At 44.8% G+C, this 23826-nt stretch overlaps 1 protein-coding gene across 1 annotated transcript in view; it reads right to left on the bottom strand.

Moving 5' to 3' along the window:
- Positions 1-961: 961 nt before the first annotated feature.
- LOC104520820 (FERM domain-containing protein 6) overlaps positions 962-23826 on the bottom strand; it is a 30373-nt gene continuing 7508 nt past the window's right edge. The window contains exons 3-13 of the mRNA XM_010162620.1: positions 16168-16247; positions 14015-14091; positions 12173-12359; positions 9476-9631; positions 7115-7180; positions 6838-6906; positions 6473-6647; positions 4406-4741; positions 4136-4264; positions 3362-3441; positions 962-1249 (exon numbers count right to left, since the gene is read on the bottom strand). Of these exons, the coding sequence (XP_010160922.1) occupies positions 962-1249; positions 3362-3441; positions 4136-4264; positions 4406-4741; positions 6473-6647; positions 6838-6906; positions 7115-7180; positions 9476-9631; positions 12173-12359; positions 14015-14091; positions 16168-16247 (1643 nt within the window). The remainder of the gene's footprint in view (positions 1250-3361; positions 3442-4135; positions 4265-4405; positions 4742-6472; positions 6648-6837; positions 6907-7114; positions 7181-9475; positions 9632-12172; positions 12360-14014; positions 14092-16167; positions 16248-23826) is intronic.

Below are 23826 nucleotides of genomic sequence, written 5' to 3'. Positions count from 1 at the left end.
GAAAAATTTCTAAGGAACAGATTTATTAAAAACAAAGAAAAGAACAACATAAAAAAGTATGATTCAAAGTAAGGGATGATCATGCCTGGACAAATGATCCAGTCACACTCCTGTCTTCCAAGAGCCAATTAATGCTATTAACTTGTCTTCTGTACCCTGAGAAGCAGACAAGTCAATTATTTTACCCCCTTCCCCCATTTCCCCAAGGATATAAGCATTTATTTACCAATCTGCATCATGGCAGTAGTAGACAGCTGAGAGACAGTTCCATTTGTTGCATTAAAGAAAAAAAAGAAAACAACAAATAACAAAACACACATTGTATTTGGCTGGATGCTTACAATGAAACAACAACAACAAAAAAGGGAAGGAAACTCCTGGCAAAGCGGGTCTTGCTCCCAGTAAAGCAAATAGACAAGTTGTGTTCATTACAACAGACACAGGCTAGACACTTCCATACATAGCCCTCCAAATGTTCTCAGAGTATATCCTGGCCCGACAGCTGTTGGCAGTGCTGCAGCAGCACAAATTCAAGAGAACCAAACTATCTGTACACTTGTATTAACATAAATGGACCACGAGAGAAAGGCAGGAGATAAACTGACAGAGACATTAAATTTCTTTCCAATAAATCCATTTAGACACAGCATTTGCTTTACTAGCTCAGCATCAGTTTTGGTCCACTCTTTTTGGTTTTTATGTTGGTTGTGTCACTGCTCATGGTGCAGGCCACTTCCATTTTCTGCTCAGACAGACACTTCAAATGCCAACGTTAAGTGCTACACTCCAGTTGATTTGTCCTGTAGTCAGGTCTGCAGAGGTGATGTCACTTACTGATTATGGAGCTGAGTAACAAAGCTGTTCACAGTCTCCTGCAAGAACCAGAGTGACATCACATGTGTTAATGAGGTATATATTTCCATGATGAGCTCTTTCCTGGTATGGAAGAGCTCCAATCTCATTACACCACAAACTCCTCCGGGAGCTGGTCTTCTCCCAGGAGATCCAAGGAGAGGCAGTTCATAGATCGCTTCCCATAAAGGGCAGACTTGGTTTTGCAGTCTGCTGTGGAATAAACGCAGCCATAGACAGACAGCTTATCCTCCAGGCTGCAGCCAAACGTGTAGCTGTGGGATGTGTCTGAAGACAGCGTGGCACTTAGTGGTGAGTGCTGGTGCTTGTAAAGGCGGATGTCATCCAAACTCTGGCTGTGCTGGTCCGTGCAGCTCCTGCTTCTTGTTGATCTGACCTGGTAGTTCAGCAAGATACACACGAGTAAAAACAATGAGCTCAGATACAGCCTAAGGATGCTGGTTATGCATGCTACAAGTTTTACAAAATTGTTCTTCCACTCCTTCAAAACAGCCCCACCAGCTTTCTGAAGGACATTGGCTTAATGAAGAAGCTATGAACCATTAAGAAATTACAAGTGCATTATGCTGCTCTACCACGTTGAGCCAGATCCTGATCTGTCTGCACTGTGTCCTCAGTGTCCAGTACAATGGACAAAACACTTGACAGGTATTGACACCTGAATGACCTGACACTTCTTGGCAGATCCATTCAGTCATCAAATGGACAAAGTGCACGTAACAAAAAATAACGCCAACTGCTTGAACACACAGAGTTAGTAAATGCTAATGAGCTGAAAGGAAGGCTCAGAAGGCAACCATAAAAACTAATGGATTACAGTGTCTAAAATTCACTAAGTGCAACGCACAGTTTAATCTACGTAACATTGTTCAGCAATGAAGAAAACAGGAGCGACAAACCAGCAGTAATTCCTAGATGCAGTGTCTTGCTACACAAGCTGTAGTGACTCCGCCTCTGTGGAGGAATTCCTGAGACATTTCCAACTTCCTCATCTGTTTTTTCTTGCTGTCTCTTCATAATCAGCTTTTCAATGCTAACATTAAGGCTGAAGTCAGGAATATCCCTTTTAAACCAAGATACTTCTATTGATAACACAGAAAACTTCCTCCCAGTACCACTTCTCTCACCTCCGTGGGAAAGGAATTAAAAAAACTACCCTGAGGAAACCACGTGCTGGCTCAGCTGCACTCCCAGAAACAGGCACACACTGTATGGTCCCATGAATGCCAGGGAAACCCAGTCCTGCAGCATTTCGTTACCTGGCCTTGTAAGGAATGGGGTTTTTGTTTTGTTTTTTCCAAAGGTGCACCAAGTATTTGATGCATAGAAGTGGCAGCCAGGTCTTTGGAATTGCTTAGACAGTCCTGTGCTGATCAGAAACATTCTTATAAAACAGATGCCTCCCAACCAATTAATAGCATAAGCACATATTTGTAAAAGCATTAACATTAAAAACATTACTTTAGGCAAGATGCCCACTCCCTGCCTTGCACTCTTAAGTCATTCCACTCAAATATAGGAATAAGTTCATTATGATTTGTACTGCACGGTCTCTGGCTTTGGAAAAAATAACTAAGATCTTATTTAAATCTCTTATAGCACTTTATAGACTATTTTCACTGATAAGTGAAAAATTTCTTATCTCTTTTGACTAGGTGCAGGAAGAAGCACAAAAGAGGGGAAAAAAAGTCCTAAGAAGTGATTGAAGTCCTTGTTCAGAAAAGTTCAGGGAGTAAAGGGGAAAATGATAAAACAGATTTTTTAAATTCTTTTAGCAGATAAGGCTAATTTGGATTCAGGGAGAGAAGAAATGGTGGAGGCTTGGTTTTCTTTATAAAAAACAAACAAAAACCCAACAACACTTCTATCCCAGTGGGTACAGCTATACTTTGAAAAGAAATATTATTTGGCCTTGAAAAGACATTTTAATAAGCTTTTTCCAAGCACAACTTATGATACGACATATTTTACCATATATAGTTGTCTTTTCTCAAGGGTTTGATGAAAGGAAAGTGTTGACAACAAAGACTTCAGCACGCACATAGTATAATCACCCAAATTATAGTGATTAGAGCTTGAGCATCTGGTTTTGCTCTGAGGTGAGCTCCTTCTGGCTTCAGGAGCAGGAAGATGATCAAGTTTGCAACCCACGTCCAAACAGCATGGATGGTCTTGGCTCTACATTGCTTTGAAAATCTGGAAGTGACTTATTTTCCATTTCCCATCTGGAAGCCTAAGGCAGACCATAGTTGGCTTGCAAGATTTCCTCACTGATCGCTCCAAACCTCTCTATACTATTCTGGACCCAAATGCTGCTCTCATCCTATTCCTGAGAGCAGTAGCTGGCCAGCAGCTGGTTTTGGTTACGCCATTTAAAATCAGTCAAACCCAGACCAGTCAAGGGCACTTGATTTGCAGCTGTCTCCATTACACTAGACCTTGGTTCAATGCTCACACACAGACCCTCCTGCCAAGCACCCCCCCTTACCTGGTGAAGGGATTCCACACTTTGGCCTCTCATTTTTATTAGTGTGACTTGCACCACAGACAGTGATTCCTGATTTATAGCTGCAAAGGAGAAGGAGGAAGTGAAAAACATGGCCATAGGTTTTGTGGGCTATAGAAAAGAGAAGCTGTTCTCACAGGTCACATTCAAACAATGCTATCCTATAAATATAAATATACATCAATAAGCACCCTCAGTGCTCTGGGAGTTTTGCTCACAGGTACTCCTTTTTGCCCCTAAAGATCAATGTTTTAAAAACTCTCAAAAAACCAGCTTCTCACCAACTTGTCCCATATTCACCCATCTTGCTATAAAAGGCTGTGTGGCTTAAGGCCAAGCAACTCCTGCATGACCACATTGTCTAGCATCCCCTGTATCACAAGCCACAAAACTTGACCTATTAGTTCCTGTGACTAGACCATTAATCTGTGGTTGAAACCCTTGTCTGTTTTATGGTATACAAATTCCTTCACTACAAAAAGTTTACCTCAGTTGTCTTTTTGTCATTAACCGAGTATAAACTTAGCAAATTTGGAGAAGGGAGACCTTGAGGAGCACAGAGGAGAGCAGCACTGTACAATATAGGGTGCTGGCCTTTAATCTCTAGGTGAGCTGACTTCAAATTCTGTTGCAGTAGGGCATTAAGTAGCACTGGCAGTTGTTTGGAAGAAGATACAGCTTCCTTGGATCCCTCAGATTATGCCTGTTGCTAGAGTCTAAAGAAAAGCACTGAGCAGTAGCAGAAACCCATCTCACCTTGGCAACTAGTAGCATCTAGAGGAAGAGATTCAACAGATTCTCCCACAGTGGCCTCCTCTAACTGGTCTCCCTCTAAAGGCTCATCTACAGGCACCTCCTCTGGCTCATCTACTGCCAGCTCAAGCTCTAGGAGGAAGAGAGTGGCAGGAGAAGGGTTAGCATTACATTTCTGCTCCAAGCTGCTTCACGTTCTCTTACTCCCCATTCTCCTACAGGAGAAGGCAAGAGGGGGACTTAGAAGTTGTTCCACATCTCCAAATTCCTTACCATCATCCTGAGAGTCATCTTCAGCCCGCCCCTTGCTGCCGCTGTCAATGCCAGAGCTACCATAGCTGATGGTTGAGCTGCAGGATTTCTCTTTCCTATGCACCCGGTCAATGCTGAAGGGCTCATCCACTGACATCTCCACTGACACCCGGTGCTGGGAGTCAGCCTCGATGCCCGATGTGTGAGAGCTGCCATGGCTCCCTGTGGACTGGCGTGAGAGACGGTTGTCCCTCCGGCTGCCGCCGCTGCTCCCGCTGCCACGCGAGTTCTTATCGCAGGGGTCCAGGTCCATGTCTAGCGTGTCACTGATATAGGACTCCCGGTAGCGCTTCTTCTCTGAGGAAGAAACAAGATAAACCAATGGGAACTTTAAGCAAGCCTGAAGGAAGGGTAGCAATAACTATAAGCTCTAGGACTAGCACAACCCAACAATTAAGAAACAACTGCTGCAGTTGCTGAACAAATACAGGGACAGTTTTGTATTCTGTTTGCTCAACAGATACTGGGATGGCCAGTCTTATGGCCATGATATCTGTTTTATCATGGTTGTAGAAGAATCAGTCAGTCATACTTGCAGTAAACCCAGCATCTCCTGAGCTGGAACAGGCAGGTAGAGGCAGTTATGATACAGAATGAAGGAAAGGTCAAAAAAAGGGAGTTACTTAGCCAAGTGTAGTCTCTAAAAGTTTTAGTCTTTAAAAACAGAATGCATTGATTGTTTCTTTAAATGGTCACCAACATGTGGAGACAGCGAAGAAGAGGATCCCCATGGCTGGCATTTATTAATGATTTATTAATTATTTCTCCCAGGGCTTGTATCTGTTACCTAAAGATATGTGTGCTGAGGGTCGTCAAGAAATCCACAAGACACTAATAGACACAAAACAACCTTGGGCCTTTTGTCCACAGGCACTTGATTAGTGAGCCTTTCCACAGGTGACTGGCACGTGCCACTGCTTACTCCTGCACAGCTCAAGGCCACTTTTATAACCCCACTGAAGGGAAAACCAGAAATAACGAAGCCAGATGAGACCAAGGGCTGCCTTGCCCTGAACACCAGTTCCACACAGCCAGCTATCACCACTTCAGAGATGCATGGAAGCTCCTTAGAGTTAGCTGAGATGGCCAATAACCAGAAACATGTTTATTCCTGACTTCTCCCTGGAAGGAGTCAGCCTATATCCTCAGACAAGAGGACCTACTGCTGCTGTTTGACTTCTTGAAGCTAATGATGCAAGGCTTACAAATCCCAGAGAAGACAGAGAAGGTGTGATCGGAGAATGCAGGGAACAGGAGTCAGGAAAGAAGTAGGGGAAAAAAGCATTCAGGAAAGAGCTAGAGGGAAAGGGGACACCATCCTCTGAAAGAAGACCTGCGCAATGCATTAACACCAGTCACCAGTGAGAGGTAGGCCGAGAAGTTGTTTCCAGCTTGCAGAGCTGGAAAATGGAAGGGCACAAGCTGAGAGGTGATGAAGTTATGTTTGCCTAAAAGGTACCAGGGACTGTCAGAGTTCAAGTCACTGTTCCTATGGAGAGGGGACACCACCAGAAATCACAAATTCTGAGGGTCCTAATCTGCTCTCAGGCTGTTTCTGGCACCTGCAACTCCTGGCTCTTAACTGTTGGACACTATTATAGACTAAATTGTGGGCAGTATTTTGTAAAGGGCACTAAAAAACTAAGACACAGGCTCACAACTTGTATTGCTTCTTGAACACAAGAAGCTTTATAATGGAAAGCTTTTTATTCAAAATTACTTCCACTCAGAAGCATGTGTCAAATGTGCCCAAGCAGGGAGCACAGAGAGTGAGGATCTCCTCTTATTTAAAGAGAGATATTGCACCTCTACTGCTCTCACATACGCTTTCTGATCACAGTCTGATCACAGTCTGGGAGCCATAAACACTTCCAAGCAATGGACCTGAAATATATCTAACACCTCTATTTGTCTCACTGGCTTCCTGATAAGGCCATTAATCAGAGAGCAGCCACCATGAAACAACAGCAGAGCCTAACATGCCGTACTCGTCCCCTTACTAAAGTCACCTGCTCTTCTGTCACATACCTTCAGCCTCCTCCAGTTTTTGGATTTGCTTCAGCACCGGCTGGATATTCAGAAAGAGCCGGTGGCTGTTGCTGAGGAGCTGCAGCAAGTGCCGTGACCTGAAGGGGCAACCCGTGTAGTAAACCAGTTTCCGTGCAGAGGGCAAACCATCTGGCTGGATCTCAAATTTTTTCCCCTGCATAAAGAGGAGAGATGCCAGTGAAATGAGCAAGAGAGTGTTTTCAGCCACGCAGCTACCAGAGATAGCTGAGGTCTTGTGCATGCAGGTGACAGGACCTGACGTGGCTGTCGGCCTGCCTGCACAGCTTCGCCAGGTTCCTCGTTGACAGCCCGCTGCCAGATGGCCTCCATTCCATCATACTCACCAGAAACGCCAGCTTCCCAATGTGTGACCAGGGAAAGTCGTAGAGGAGCTGACGAACATGATTCACCTCCTGCAACACATCAAACTCAGAGTGACACAGGGACTGGCAGGTACAGGGTGGAGTCAGTGATGTGCAAAGAATTTGCAAACAACCAAGAATTTGAGATATGCGGAGCCTGGCGCTTCAAGGGGAGGCAGAGGAGCGGCAGTGGGGGGGAGGACAGGGGAGCTGGGCAGAGTTAATGCTACACCAGAAGGCTTTCAGGGCAGTCTGTTACCTGATAGATGTGCATTCCTCTCAGGGTCAGGCCCAGGATAATCGTCGGGCGATCCTCCTTCTTATCCTAAAAGACGAGAAGAGCATGGAGTCAAAGGTTAATCTACAAAGACCACGCTCTTGTTCTGGCACCTACTGCAAAAGAGGTAGCAGGACTGCTCATCAGGCAGATGCCATCAGCTCACTTAGTTTTTATTGTGTTTGTAAAGTGCACCTTTTACCTTGTTGACCCCTGAAATATCTACACCTAACATTCCCTCATGCTGGGCGTCTCAAGCATTTTACCAGCAAATGCCCTGGACAGGGAATCCTGCAGCTTTTAGTGATTTGAGGGCATGGACAATTACTGCCCTCAGATGTACCTTGTAACCTCTCATACTGCCACACGCTGTCCCCATGAACATACACCACTCTTGCTCTCCAGGTGACAGAGCACCTGAAACAGAAGGGATGCCAGATTCCTTCTCCTTGCCACAGCACTGCTGTTCCCATCCATGGACTTGCAGGACCTTAGGTCTCCCTTAGCCAAGAGGGAGCTAATTAATGCCCAGAGTTATAGGGACTTTCCTTCTAACCTTTTGATCCCAGTGTTGGCAGCAGTTGGTTTTAAATGTTTACAGCTGGGTTGAAATATTGCCGTGGTTTTCCTCATGCTATACCTTGGTATGACATACTCAGTTGCAGATTATATTCCTTTGCTTGAAGACCAAAAAATAACTAGTTCTTTCAGCTCCTCCTGTCATGGCAGCGTTAGGGAGAGGAACACATACTTTTCTTGCTAGGAGGAGCAGGAGGAGGGAAATTTTGGGGTAAAAACTTATGGGCTCACAGAGCTCAAACTTTATATCAAAACTTTCTCTCCTCATCTGGCTTGTCAAGACACAAGCCTTATGCCATCACATTGCCTCACTCTTTTCCCCTGGTACCATCCATGTCCCCAGTTTAAAGTCACTAAGAAATGCTTTCTGCCTCCTAAGGGCAAAGAGATTTGTAAATCAGTATTGGCCTGGAGGAGAGATACAGGGCTCAGTGCTGTGTTTTATTTTGGAGTTCCCAACCTCAGCAGCAGCAAAGAGGAGGGTGTAAAACAAAAGTGACTGCTTTTTTAATCTCAGGGCAGCCAGCACACCAACACCTTCACCTGGCACCCCTGCTTGCTCAGTTGGGAGCTTTGTGACTCAGGTGTTACTTAGGAGGAGGATATCTCATCATGAGATAACTGTGTTACACGGCAGGAAGAACACGATGTGGATCAAGCAACAAATGATGGAGTTAGGAATGCATAAAATCTAAGTTCAAGTCAGACAGGAATTTGGATATTAGGAACACCCAATTTCACAGCCCTGGTGCTTTCAGATGTAAATTGTATCATGTCCTGCCAGCTAGATTTCTTATGGCATTCAAGTGTAACCAACTCTCCCAGCTGCATCATTAACAGCACTAGAATCAAAACAGAGAGGACAGAGGAGAGGTAGGGGGAACATCTATGGTTTGGGATGAATTAAAACTAAGCCTGGACTACAAACCAAACTGGAACTTATTTCCTCCAGAAAATTCATGTTTTTCCAGTAACTAGAGCTGCTAGGTCTGGTCAAAGGACATGGATACCTCCCAGACATAATTCCCACTGAGCATAAACAACCAATAAGTTTAATTATGAGTCTGGAATACCTCCATTTGAAAGAAGAAAGGTCTAAGCTATTCCTAATGGTACAAGCAGGTTTCACTCACCTAAGTGGAAAAGAAAGCTTCTCTTTAGTCCTATTTCTAGACCAAAACTCTCTTAGCATGTGAAAATGAAGTGCATTCTGATTAAGCAGACTTGAGTAAGGAGTCCAAGACTCAGGGACAAGCAACAATCCGGGAATCCAAAAACTGATATACAGCTGAAAAAACACCAACCACTGTGACAGGGTTGGGGTCAGGAGTAAGAAAGTTGGGATGACTCAGTGTGTCACCTTCAGTTATTACATGGCATTTGTGTGAAAGCTGGCTGACCTCTTGTCACTATTTCAATGTACTGCAACAAAAAAAACCCCCAAAAAATCAAAACAAACAAAAAAGGGGGCTTCTCAGTGATTTCCCTGGTGTGAGTCTACTGACAGGCAGGGAGAAAAATTAAGTTTTACCATTCCTGTGGCCAGTTTCTTGGCTGAGGAACAAAACTAGATTCCAGCTATACCTGTATATTGGCAAGAGATTTGTTTGTGGGGACAGGCCTCATTGGCTGAACATTTTAGACTTGTTTGTCCTCTCTGAATCAGAGGCAACCATCTCTCAAATAAACAGATAATGAAAAATGCAATGGCCCACACAATTAATGATGGGAGAGAAGTTCAAAATAAGAAGTTCTTTGTCTAACCTTCTGTAGCCTGTAGAAGTGAACGGGCACATCTTCCAGCAGGCAGGACTCCTTAATGAACTTCAGCACCGCGTCCTTAGCGCTCAGCCCTTGCTGTTCTCGGTGCATCTCTGGGGCATGTTTCAAGATGTAGTCGCTCCCCCTCTTTGCAATTATCTAAACCACAAGGAAAACAAACAGATCAGCAACTCTTCAGCGATCCCCATGGGAGGCAGCTGTGATCAACAGCAAAGCAGAGACTGAAGGTGGAGGAGGTTCATACAGTCCCTCAAGATGTTAGTCCATGTTCACCTCTACCTCCCAAGAGAATAAACATTTAAAGCAGCCCAGATGATACTGATGTCTCCAAACAGATCCTAGATGGTAAAATCATAGCAGAGCAAGACTAGAGAAGTCACGTCAGCTCTTTTCATTTTTAAATACTGGAATTAGTTTTCCTAACTCTTGGCATCCATAAATGCTTATGGGCAGATAACAAATACTGCTGTGCATGCCAACACAATCAACAGCAACATCTCCAAACACTGCAGAAATGCTAGGTGGTCCTTTTAAGACCAGAAACTACACGTTAGGCTTATTTAGCATTTCTATCCTCAAAGGGGTGGATAACACTATCTTAAGGTTGTTTTTTTTTTTATCTATTAGGAGTGGTTGTCAGGCATGTGGCTTTGCTATGAAGTAGAAAAACCTACACTGGGCCTTTTGCTTTTGCCTTGTGAGTGCTCAGTTCCCACGCTTGCCCACATGCCCTCGCCTTACAAGGCTACAGGGCAGCCCAACCCCCTTCTGTGCCAGACTGGCCCCTTCCAGGCTGCAAGCGGCCGTGACAGGTAAGAGAGGTGTTGGCTGAATTCACTTCACAAAATACCCCACATTGGGGACATTTAAAGCTAGATTCCACCAGGTACCTGAGAGCATCCTGGCAGGAACAACCTGTCCTGGCTCAAAACAACCAGATCCCATCACCACCCAGTTCCCACTTCCATTTTATAGTAAGCCCCTTGTTTACTCTGTTCAGTAACACCTCTGCCCTCCCCTGCATGCCTTGCCACATCAGTTGCCCTCCCACGAGGAAGGCTGGGCTCGGTGGAGGACAACATTGATGCCATCAGCTGCGCAGCATCAGCAGAAAGAAAAGTACCAGCTCCACAGTTCAAAGCTGGGATGATCACCCCGGGGCAGCACTGCCTCTCCTCACTAGCATGAGGCTTGGGGCAGCCCTCGCCCAAATGATCTCAAGCACGTGCTGGAGGAAGAAATCGCGTTGGAGGAGGAGATCGCTCAGTATCTCTGTATGGGAGCCCGGGGGCAGGGAGAGAAGCGTCCCCATGCCTGCCAGATTTTGCTCTCTGTAATGATGTAATAAATCACCCACATACTTGCTTGGGGCTGTGGCTTAGCACAGGTGAGCCAGGCTTTGCCTTGGCCTTTGCAACGTTTACCAGGTGAGCAATAATCTGTGATAAAACTTTTAACTGCCCCAGAAACAGCTTGCATGAGATCCACCTTTTCCAGCCCTTTGTTAGCTACCTCCTGCCAGGCACCCCATAGCAAGGAACAGCATGGGGTGAAGACCTGTTGTCTGGGAGAAAGGTGCATTTCTGCACAGCAAGGCAGGCAGGCTGGGACCTGTGCATAAAGAAGACTCGACCAGCCTTGCCCCCTGAGTGCAACCCCTGTCACTGTGTTGAACCTTCTCCCCAAAGCAGGGGATGGTGCCACCTTTCAGGGGAGACATGACTCGCCTGGGGACAAGCAGCCAACTACCAGAGGCATCTGGGCTTTTCAACAGCTATCCCAAGGTGCAAGCTGGGCTAAAATCCACTGTGACAGTAAGAGAGGGGGGCTCCAGAACTAAATCAGGTTGCAAAGGAGGGTCTGTCCAGGTCCCAGGGATCATCCTGCTTCAGCAGACATCAAACATTACAGTGATGTGTCTGTAGCAAAGCTAGCTTCCCTTTTTATTTTTATGGACATTGAAGTGTTTATCAACAGTTTTCTTGACATTTCACCACAAGAGGAGAACTCTCTGCAGGTAACCAGCTCTGACAATTTGCTGTCATTTGACAACTAAACTGGCTTTCTAAACTGTTTGTAAGTCCTGAAGGGCACAAGCCCATGTGCACATGCTTATAAACAAACATGCAAACCAAACCCACTTCCAGGCCCTTCCTTTTTCTCCTACTGCAGTTGAGCCAGAGATTAATGACAAAGCAAGCACCAGAGGCACTGCACAGCAGTAGTACCCCTTAGGGTTTGGGTCTATCCATCCCAGAGGTGAGCATGACAGAGACAGGAACAAAGGGCAGTGGACTTGGTTTCATGGCCCTGAGGTTTTCTGTAGAGCTTAGGTTGTGCAGATCTTGCAGATGCACCACTGCAAACACACAATTCTTTAAGCCACAGATGAATTAAACAAAGACAGCCACACTGTCAGAGGTACTTATTCGATACCAACACACTCCCTCACCAGGGAAGGGTACACACCACCCACCTCACTGACAAGTGAGCTCAGGAGGAATGGGCACCTACATCCAGTGGAAAGAGAGGAATTACCTCCTGAGAGAAATTCAGGGTGACACCCTACTACTCTGCCTAATCATTGCAATGGGAGTTGCATGGCTGCAGTCAGGTACCACCTTGACATACCTCCTGCTGCGTGTGCAATCTGTTGACAGATCATCCCCCAAAACTTACCCATTGCGGGAAATAGGCCTGAGGTTCAAAATATTTGCCAGCATGGACCTTCTCTCTGTAGTTGCCCAAGTCTGCCTGTAAGCTGTAGGCAGCCAGCAAGAAGTAGATTTCTTCTTTGTGATTGCACCGAGACATAAGTACTTGCTCTTTGAGATGGCAGTAGTAGAGCTGCCGTGCCACCTTATCGCTGCAAGACACAAAGGCAAATTTACTTGAAGAAGAAAAAGTTCAGGCTCAGATAAGGCCCCTCAAACACATCTTCCTTCTAAAAGAAGGGATTAAATTTTGACATCCCTGATGTGTGCCAATGCCACCCTGATACAGTTCTGTGTGTGTAGGGAGCACCAAGCCAAGATCAAGGTCTTCTCTCCCTGAGCGTTGTACAAGCATGGGAAATGGTAGCTTCTATCTTGAGAAGCACGATATCTAAGAAGCTAGGGCAGAAGGTAGATGAAAGAAAAGTCACGTCACACCTGTTTGGGAGACTGACTGCATCAAGCACTTCTGTTTCTGAAGAAAGCCTGTAGCACTCAGTAAAGTCAACTCCCTTGAATCCCAGTCCTGTTTCTTGCACACCTGTCCTCCTTTCCCCTCTAAACCTGGCACTGCTTTTTCATTTCACCCTGCCTTAGGCTCAAGGTATTTTTCAACAGAAATTCCCTGCAAGGTAGATCAAAAGACACAGGAGCCTTGGGCTTGTTTTTGTCTTCTTCCTCAAGCTGCTAAACAGGGATAGTCTGATAAGGCATAACTATTGCATAGCACTGATAACCCCCACACCCCCTGCTGTGAGAGCTCATGGGAGGCAGGCTGCTGACATGTATGTACAGATGAGATGCTGGACACCACCATCTACTCATAAAAGTGGGTGTGCATGTATAGTTTGATGGGGTTGTGTGACTACCTCTGCCTGGCTCCACAAACCTCTCCAATTAAATTACTAGTGCAACAGAAAGTTGCTTGTGTTGCTAAAGGATATGTACGTTGGGGGTGGTAGAATTATATGCAATCTCCCTTTGTACCTAAAAGCAAAACTAAATAAAAAACACTTAACAGCCAAACAGACTCCAGAATAAAGACTCCTCTATATCCAAAATCAAAGACTATGGAGAGAGAAAAACAAAAAAACCACCAAGCTTTGTTCAAGACAAGAACAAATGCCAAAAATTTGGTAAAGATTTTAATCCACCCAAATGATCCCAGCTCTTGGCTTGCCCTGGGGTCACAGCCACGCCAGAAGTGCTGATGTAAATTAACTCTGTCAGTTGTTCATTTTTAACTACCTCATCCTTTGTTCTGTACTGTGGGTGAGGGTGGTGGTGTTTTGAGTGCAGCCCATATTCCATGTGAATGGACTACAGATGCAAAACTTATGAAGTAATTTCTTTTGTCCATTTGCAAAAGTTCATTTCCAGGAGCAGACTGCACAGAGCACTGCTCAGATACAAAAAACAGATCCAAAATTATTACCATGTACTACGGAGTATAAATAGCTACTTTTGGTGATTTCATCTGATGCTTTTCATACAAGCAAAAGATACAAGCAAAAGAGTGTTAAATGTATTTTGATACTGTCATAATTCAACCTGCTTTCTAAACGCAGATGGAAAAGCAGTCACAATCTTCCTAGGGATAAGGAGTGTGATTCAGGGGGAAGACATTCATGGCTGGGTAAGGAAGTCTGTGAAGGTTTTTTTTTTTTTAAAAAGTCAAGTGGATTTTTTTACGCTTATTTTTGTGAGCTCACAGAGATGAGCTTAACAAAGAACCATTATTTTTCTTGCCTTTTAAGAACACAGTGAATAATTTTAAATGCATTAACTACCACGGAAGGTAACTTACCTTATTACTCTTCCATTTTCTACATAGTATTGTACTCTAAAGAACGCAACAACAGGAGGGCTGAATTTCTCTGTTCCCTAGAGCAGAGACAGAAGACATGATAAATACCATTCACATCCAAAATTCCTGTTACCCCATTGGGTAACATTCTTGTCTCCCCAGCTTGCTCCTTGTACTGCTTTTCATTTTCTGCTCTTAGCTCTTGGCAAGTTTTGGGTGGGATCTGACTGTCCTGGAGGCTCACGACAACGAGGCATCATAAAACTTTTAGACAGGCTGAATGGAAAAACACCCTAGGGAAGGCAGAAGATTTTGGATGGCAGGGGGAAGTGAGCAGGTATACAAGAGTCCCAGGATAGCCTGGGGATGCCCAGCCTGGCCCAAAGTCACCCAGCTCAGCACCTGGCTGGGCCACAGACACATTAGCGCTGACCACAGCGAGTTTAAGGCAGCCTTCCCCAAAGCAGGCGGGCAGCGCGCCAGGCTGGCGCGGCTGCGGCATTTCCAGGGCGCTCCTAGGAGTAACCAGCCATCTCTGCACCGCACCACATCACTCGGCAGGGACACACGCTGCTGCCTGCAGCATCTACTGCCCGAGGCCGAGGCACACCAGCCCGATATTAACTCCTTGCCTTTTGTTTGGCAGGGATAACGTTTAGATATTCACACCTTCCTGCAGCCACAGACCAAAAGGAGACATGGATGTCTGCTTCACACTGAAGAAGTCTGTTAGAAGAAAGCCAGCAGGAGTCTTGTTGTTTTAACTACAGCCTACCTTTCAGACTTACAGGCTTGTTTAAACAGGAGAAAAAAGAAGAAAGAAAAAAAATAAAGGAACATCTTATCTTACTAGTTCATTTTCTCATCTTTCCTACTTTGCCACTCACTTCTTTAATGTTCATACAGGTAACTTCGCTTCCACAGGCAGTCCCAGTTTACTGGTCAGCCCCATCTCATTGGGACAAGGTATGCACATCTAATGCAGACAGTAACTTCTTGATCATCATGCAAATATTTATATTTTATTTCTAGAACTTGTTCATAGCCACACTATCAGCTGGACTGGGCTTTCCACCTGAAACCTCTTTAGAGGAATGAAATCTCTGTCTCTTAACCCAGTCTGATAGCCCTGATAGCCTAACTCCTCTCGGGCTTCAGTACTGCCAATACCAACTCATTCAGCCTTTTATGATTCACCTCACACCAGTGGTTCAACACTGATCCTGACTTAAAAAGTGTTGCAAGAATCTAGCCTCAAAGCAACCACAAAGCCTACCCCATCCCGAGGTGACCAGAAACACCTGCCTCAGGAAACCCTTAGTGGCTGGACAGAAAGCCCTCCGCACAACTGGCAGCGGTCTTTGAAGTAACCCTCACTTGTTTGGGAGAAGCAGTATGGGATAAGAGAGCTCCCTAAACCCCACTAGTCATCTGCAAACTTCCCTAAGCAGCAGAAAAGGCAAGCTTGCCTACTCTGCAAAAGAAAACCCTTAAGGAAAGTGGAAAAATGTCATAATGAGCTAATTAAGATATCCGAATGTAATTGCATACTATGCTTTGTTCTAGACTGCGGCTCCTCTCATAATGACACACACAAACAGGCATTATCATGTCTGAACGACCAGCACTAAACAATTACATAAGCTTGTCTTTCTTTCACATAGCTTTTCCCTCCCTTGGCAGGGCTTGCTAGCCTTAAAGAACTAAGGCTCTTCTCAAACAAAATACCTTTCCTCTCGCTCCACTCTCCTTTTGCACGTATTCTGGAAGAGTCACAGCTCCAGTGCTCTTCCTCATATCAGGTTCAAGTCACAAAAGGTCATTTTAGGCTGTTCTGTTTAGGGATAACAATGAGGTTTCCAGAACTCTTTATGGGCTCAGCTGTGTTCAAAAGGAAGACTGACCAACTGACCTTCTCCACGCCTGTAGCAGCTAAGCAGCAGCCAAGTAGCTGCTATTGCTCAGGTGAAGTTGCATAAGGAGCTGTTTCAGCTCTTTTAATTAATTGTACAGTCGTGGTGCAAGTCACTGCATCTTGCTACTGAACAGCATTCTGCAGACCGTCTTCAAGAAATGCTTTATGGACTTTAGTTTAAGAGCTTTTCATTTCCAATACCAAAGCAGTAGCCTCTAAAATTAAACATCTGTCTTACTTTGGTGGTCTCTTTCTTCCACTCCTTTGAAAAGTATTTGCTAAGCTTCTGCTCCAGATCTATAAAAACATATTCATTATCTGAAAAACAAGAGGAAAAAGCACTTAATGATAAAGAATCAGACATTCTTATTAATGAAATACTTAGATGGCAATACAAGATGTTTCCAAGCAATACACTTTAAAACAAAGCTGACCAGGGAATAGACAGGGCAGAGAAAAGAGAGGGCAGTGAGTCTCTTAAGTACATTTGCTACTCCAGACAGTATGGAAGGAAGGCCAGTTACACCCTGATTCAAGAGACACGGAGCTGAAGTTTCCCAAACACCTTTGCCAAAAATGCAGAATTCTTGCTTTCTAAGCAAGAAGCCACTTACAGAAGGGAAACATCATCTTACCAAGCTAATTGTACTGTCAGTTCAGCAGATTATTTTTATTATTATTAATAATAAACAAGCAAGCTCTATCCACTCTGCCATCATGTAGCACCATGGTCCCACCTGGCATAAGTGGACAGAGTCAGGTATTTGACAGGTTTCATCCTCTACATATGATGAATGGAATCCTCCAAAATGGTGAGAAGGAAGAGGACCAAGGAAGGAAGAGGACCAAGCCCAAATGCCCTCCTCAGAAGGTCTGGCATCTCCTGCTCACACCTAACTTCTTTCATAGAGCAAGAAGATGAATGAAAGGAAGGGAAACCTGGCCTTCCTCAAAGGACCAGAACTTGCTCCCCACCCAGGTGAGGGTGAACAAGAGACAGCCTGAACAGCACATTGTCTTGAAACAGCTTTGTGCTGCTTTCAAACCCAATGTTTTGTAACACTGCTTACCAATTATCAAACTCAAACAACTTGGACAGTGAAAGGTTTTTCCCTGAGTCTTCTCAAGTCTCTTAAAGAAAGACTTGACGGGTGTCTCAGGCTTCAGCAGCAATGCCAGCTGAGCACATTCACCTGACTAGTGCCTCTGTTCTTTGGTCTTGCCCAGGGAAGCGTTTTGACAGGTGACGTAAGTGCGAAGTTGAAGAGCTTGTTCCTTAGACGGGAAAGGAGCAGGGAAAACAAACAAAAACCCCCCAACCCTTCACAAAACAACCTTCTGCCCCTGAAGACTACCATGGACATCCAAGCTTTGGTGAAATTTTTCTAATGGAGATTTACAACCAAACGAGAGCCTGCACTTGTGTCTGTACAGCAGATGAAGGACTGGTGGAGGCCTGCGTTACAGCAGGTGTTAAAGGGGGCTCTGAGCTACCTCACAGCCATGCTCCCAGAGCATTCCAGTTCCTTACAGGGGCAGATACAGCACATACTTCCTCTGCAAGCTTTTAAAAAAACAAGCAAGCAAAACAACCCCCTGTCACCACCTCCTTCAGCTCCCACTTCAAGTGAGAGAAACCACACCTGGTTCCAGCCAGAAACAGGAAGCTTTGTGTAGAATACCTGTAACACTGGACAGAGATAAAGAGGACAATGCCCAAAAAAATCCTGCTTCCATCTCTATGCTCTTTCCTGCCTTGTGCCAATTGTAGCTGTAATTTTAATATAATTACACTTCTGTTTACTATGTTGCTTGACATATCACATACGTATACAGCACAGTATTTAAGAGCACTGTTGAAACTGCTGTACAAAAACAACAAAAATTTCAGTGGTGGGAATTTAAGTGCAGTAGCACACAAGGTGATATAGAAGTTGTTTTCCTGTTTTTACAAAGGGAGGAAGAGGTTTTAGCATCACAGAGACTGCATCTTGTACCTGCCTTTTCACTGACGCCTGTAAGATAGGGTGGCTGGGGGGCTCTGCTGGCCCCAACCCTTGCTTCTCTAAGTCCTTTAAGATCAGAGAATGCTGGCTTGAAAAGGTTGATAGAAGTCCTAGTCAGTGAGAGAGATGGGTTTGGTCTGTCTCTTGGACTTCTGTCCCTTGTTAGCTGCCAAGCTGATAAGCATCTCTCTGTAAAGCTTTTCTTAAAAAGTAAATAAAAGCTTATTTAGGAAGTCATTGCACAGCAAGTGACAGGAGCAGGATGACACGAGCAGGGCACCCAGTCCCTCCCGGAGCTTCTGCAGTCCCAGGGCAGGGTGCTCACTCCACCACAGGCTCCCACAGTAGGACTGGGGCTGCTCCCAATAACACAGCAGTGCTGGGTAGAACCTGTCTGGGTACTGCCAGCACCAGGGTGTTTAGCTGCTGCCTTGTAAAGAGGGTGAGGGACCTGCACTCCTCTAACCAACCGTGGGGGTCAGTTTTCCCTTCTCGCTCATGAATGATCCCATGCCCAGAGGTGCTTAGGGAAATATCTGAATTATTCCTCAGCCACAACGAAAGATGGCAACAGCAAGTGTGATGATATGCCCTGAGCGGTGCCATCACACACAGATACTGGGACAGAAAGGGCAAATGGACGACAGAGCAGTTCTACCATAGTAAGGCCAATTGTTACCCACACCCCACAACCCCTATTTATCTCTGTCATGTTAATTGGGTTAGAGAGATGACTCTAGGAGGGCCCAGATGCCAAGCCTGAGGAGTCCAGGTCATTACTGTGCCTACTGCGGTGGACATAAACCCCAAGAATAAGCCAGGCTGAAGGATGAGAACACCTTGATGTATCAGCTCTCCCTGGGGGTCCCACTCCTCCCCAGTCCAGCCCAGCATCCTCCCAGTCCTCCCTCTCCTGCAAGAATGCAGTACTGCATTCTTGCCTTAATAAAGTTAATATTGCTGGAATGTCAACCTGCAGTGTAAGCCTCCATCTACAAAAACAAAGAGGTATTTCCCTCCCCAGCCCTATGTGGGTTGTGGTGTTTTGGTTTGGGTTTCCCCCCCCCCTTAAACTTGATTAGTGGTGAAACTTCAAGATCTTTTGCCAGATGCTAAAACTGTCTCTGCTTTGAAAACAAGCATCTCTAACAGAGATTAGGGCACCAAATTACAGCACCTCAGAGCAGTGCTGTAAAGAACAGTATAGAAATGCACAGATGGCCACCCTTCCAGGGAAGAATGTGTTTGATCTGTGGATCCAAACAGGGCTGGATACTCAGCAGGTAGAAACTGTCACTGCTTCACTGGCCTCAGCTGAAGGACAACAACTAAAAGGTACTAAGAAGCTGGCTTAGAAGCATGCACATGTGCGAATACATGCCTGTCCAACTGCAGCTACTGACACAGCGTTCATGAATCTCATTTCAGCGCTGTCAATGAGCTTAAAAACATATCATATCAGCTTCTCTTAAAAGGTTCCCTCATGTATGCGTGTACAGATACCAGACCTGGCACAACACACCAGTGCACTCTGCACTGCAATCCCAAGAAACACATCTGGACAGGCAGCTAGTTTGCAGCAACACAATTTACACGCTTCTCCCAATTACAGCTTTTAAGAGCCCTCAAGTGAAATAGAAAGTTTATGCTGTGAAAATCCTACTTGAAATTAAGCAGTCACCAGAAATGCAAAAATTCAAGTGTTCCTACTCTGCAAAATTAGCTTAGCATATGTGCATATTTAGGCAAATATAGGACGTGCATTGTTGCAAAAAAAAAAAAAAAAAAAAAAAAAAAAAGGGACAGGTTTCCAGTAAGAAAAAAGTGAGACAGATCCAGTGAGTGATGCAGATTTACAATAGGCATTATTTACACAGCAGGGAAAACAGGAATAGACAATTACTGCTCTAATACAGGGTCAAATCAGTTCTGAGTCATTATTACTCTAAAAGCCATTACTTTGCATTAACCAGTGCCTCCCCATTTAATTTTTTTATGAAAGGTAAGTTCCCTGAAGAAAAGATAATGGTGAATGCCAATACCCTGTTCTCCTCCTGTGCCCATTTTGGGCTAGAAGCACTGAGAAATTCCACAGAGGTAAGTCTTGTTCTACCAAGAAGCAGAGCTCAGTCCCCGCTGGCAGCCAGGAATGTTCCATTAACTCCTTTGGTTGAGTCAAGTATATTTTAATATTATAACTATTTAGACAGTCCAGAAGACTAGTATTCAAATAAAATATGAATTAGTGCAAAGCCAAACTTCCACATGGCAGGCATTTTCTTCCCTAAAGAGAAAGGGAAAAAGTTATCCTTGGCTATAACATTTAACTTCTCCCAGATGCTGCAAGAAGCCTTGTGGCAACACCACTATTTCCCTTGAGAAGCAACAGGAAAGATACCAGGAGTGAACAGAGGGACACTGGGGTCAGGGGGAGAGCTAAAGCTTAATAAAAAGACAGCACTCAAAAATACTTTGCAACACATGCTGTGCACCTCGCATAACCTGTTTAACTTCTCTGAATACCAGCATGGGGTTTTTTTGTTTATTGAAGAAGAGCCAGCTACACACTCCTTTTGCATGTGGAACTCCCGAGGCTTCCAAGTGCTGGTGGCCTGGGAACATCACTATCCACATAACATCTGCTCCCACCACCTCTATACAACTTCTCACAGCTCCTGGTTTTACCTTTTAAGTCAACAGAAAGAAACCTTGTTGACTTTTCAACACCTGGTTGATTAGTTTACTACGGGGTCTAGAAGAACTTTGTTCAGGACAACCTTATGTTTTTAACTTTAGCTGGAAAATACCTATATCCCAAGTGAAGAAGGGAAGAACCACAACAGAGGCTCGGAGTAAATCAAGGGAGGTCCTGGCTGAGGTCGCTTTACCTGGGATGGAAGGAAGGCATATGGAGGGAAGAATGGAAGGAGGCAATATCAAGAAACTCAAGATGGCGTGGCTGTTAGGAACTGCTGAGGTCTGAAGACTAAGAAAAAGGCTCAGTCATTCCTGACAATGGATAGGTACTGCAGGAATTTATGTTGGCATCTTACAGTTAGCAACAAGGCATGCCCAGGCAAAGATCTCCAGACTTTTGGCAGCGTCACAGGGGATTCTTCTGCACAAAAAGAGCAGCAGAACCATTTCCAGCACTGCTCACCCAGGAGCAAACAAGTCCCTTGCAATTCTCAGGCAGGAGAGCACTTGGCTGGACGTTGCACTGATACTGAAGGAGAAACAACTGACAGCAGATAAAGGCAAAAAAAGTCTTCCTAGAAAGAGACCATGCAAGTACTTCCAAGGAGTATTAGATACTTTTTGAACACCTGAACTCCTGCAGTTCCCTCTAGGTGGCACATTTCTGCACATGTTTTTCTTACATTGCATTTAACTCACCTGAGGTATCAAAGTTGTTATAATGTATCTTAGGTTAGAATACCGAAGAAATTCATAAGGAAGATGCAACTATCCAATCAGATTTAAGGGAAGAGAAGCAGAAGCAGGGATGGTGGGGAAGGACTGGAAAGTACAAATCATCAGAGGATATTTTGGAGAACTTCTGTTGCCATCTGTCTTCTTAAGAGACCCTTTGTTAAAATAGATAACCACATAATATAAAGATAACATGGTAGCGTATTCCATCCATGAACTTCAGTACTGGAGGATACACAGATGCAGAAGAGTCAAATGGAGACAGAGCGGTCTTGGCAGAGTTAACCACCAAGCTCCTTGCTAAGCAAGTGCTGGGAGGCATGGGTCTGGCAAGGTGAACAGCCATAGCTGTTATAACTGAAGGATGATCCCTGAGGCAGGGGAGCTGAAGCAAAGGGATTTGGTTTTGTTAGAAAGCCAGGCCAATAAACTGCCAAGGACACAGAGAGAAAGCGGCAGGATGTAGGAACTGCAAGCTTGGTCCTTCCCAATCAAAGGCTTCCATCTGCTTGGGTAAAGCAAGGTTTGCTCTTAGAAAGGAGAAGCCCAAGATTCAGGATCACAGGGATCTGGGTTATAACAACAAAGGAGGCTTGGCTGTTCTTTGTCTGCTGACAATCAGTTTTGTTTTAGAAGACTGAACTGTGTCGCTGCATACACTTTCTGATAACAAGAGGGAAACCTCCTGCAGGGCAGTAGATAAGGTTGACCCTACAGGAGGAGCTGCAGTATAAGACCCAGCTGCTGAAGCCTATGGAGCCAGCTCGAACCTGGCAGGGTTGCAGGGTCTTTCAATGAGCAAACTAAAAGGAAAAAATGCACTTCAGCAGCAGCACGCAAGGCATAGCCTGCTTGATGATCTGTGACAAAACTAGAAGAGCAACAAAGTCCCAAGCTTTGTGCTACTGTGACTTCCCTTTAATACACACTCCTGAACCTAGTTTTCAAAGGGATCAAATTATCTTTACAGACACAAGCTTTCACCCCCCCGATACAGTTGGTTGAAGGGATTTTTGTCTTGAGAATAAAAAAGCTCAAGAGCAAGAAGGGTGAAAAATTCTGTTCTCCCACTATTACTGTTACCTTTAATCCTGAAGCTTGCCCTCAGCATCTGTAACAATCAGAAGTGAAGGCAATGAATTTAGGCAACAAATAATGAAAGATACGCTCCAAGACCTAGAGCTTTGATCTCAAAGCATTCCTGGTTTGCAGTTTGCACAGTGCTTTGTGGTGCTGTTTTCATTTTTGCCACACTTAGGGGTTAAACTTCTGTTCATGATTAAGGAACCCAACCTCTCCCCCTCACACACATACTTACTATGAGATCAGCTGAGCGTTAGTCTATCTGTACAACGTCTGCAGGTCAAATGGGCTCCTAATCCAGATAATCCACCCAGTGTGATTGGCTCAGTTCTGTGGAAATCCCTTAATTTTCATTCTCTTGCCACTGCTGACAGTCAGGGTTTTTTTGACAAATTAGTAGCAAGGTAATGGACGCAGGTGGATTTACAATACCTTGTTCTGCACATGGAAGCATCACACTGCCAAAACCAAATACACATTAAGAACCCAGGAAATACACTGTTACTAAAACAGGGCAGTTTTTTCTTAAAAATTGACATCTTGGAGCAGCAGCATCAAGAGGCGAAACGACAATGCAGAAAAACACAGAGGCTTCCTCTTCAGTTTTCAGACATCTAACCTGCCCTTGCCTCACAGACCAGCCCCACACCTTCCCTTTGCAGCCTCTGCGGGACATACATTGTACATCGACTTAAGGCAGCTGATTTAAGTACCTGCAAGACAACCCTGGGCAATGCAAAACTTACCCAAGCCTCCCCATAACCTGACCAGGTTGCTTCCCTTTCTTGAGATGATAGCTTGCCGTGAAACCAAAAATTCCTGAAAAGCAGGCAATGCCTTAAAGACTACTTCAGAATGCAAGAGATGGAATGTGCTGCATTTCCAACAGAAGCAAGACCTCCCTTACCACTGGCAGCAAGGGAGACGATCACAAGTCAGTTGGCCAAAACAGGGGCGTGGGAGGTGGGAAATCAAGTTGGGGAACAGAAAACCAAAAGACTTCCTTTGCTACAGCTCTACAGTAATAAACCTGGAGCTATTTTAAAAACAAAACAAAATAAAATAAAATTCTAAAACCCACCCCACAAAACTCCAGTCAGCAGCTTACTGGACTTTCAAAGACTAAAAGGTAGGGACCAGAAGAAGGAATAACAAACAGATCAGGTTTACTCCCTCTCTCTGGAGCAGGCTGCAGTCTTCCTGGTGGCTGTGGCTGAGAAATTCACTGCTGACACTTTGCTGTTGTCCAGCCCCAAGAGTTTCTTAAACAGAGGCACAAACAAAAAGAAATCTCTTCCTCATCCAAAATCCTGACACCTGCCTGGGTGGCAGAGGGAGATGGCTGTCATGAGAAACCAGGGTGAGCATACAGAGCA

The sequence above is a fragment of the Antrostomus carolinensis genome, unplaced genomic scaffold (assembly GCF_000700745.2).
Source record: "Antrostomus carolinensis isolate BGI_N321 unplaced genomic scaffold, ASM70074v2 scaffold9882, whole genome shotgun sequence".
Taxonomy (NCBI): domain Eukaryota; kingdom Metazoa; phylum Chordata; class Aves; order Caprimulgiformes; family Caprimulgidae; genus Antrostomus; species Antrostomus carolinensis.
The sequence above is the reverse complement of the archived record's forward strand: the minus strand, read 5'-3'. Positions and strand labels throughout refer to the sequence as shown.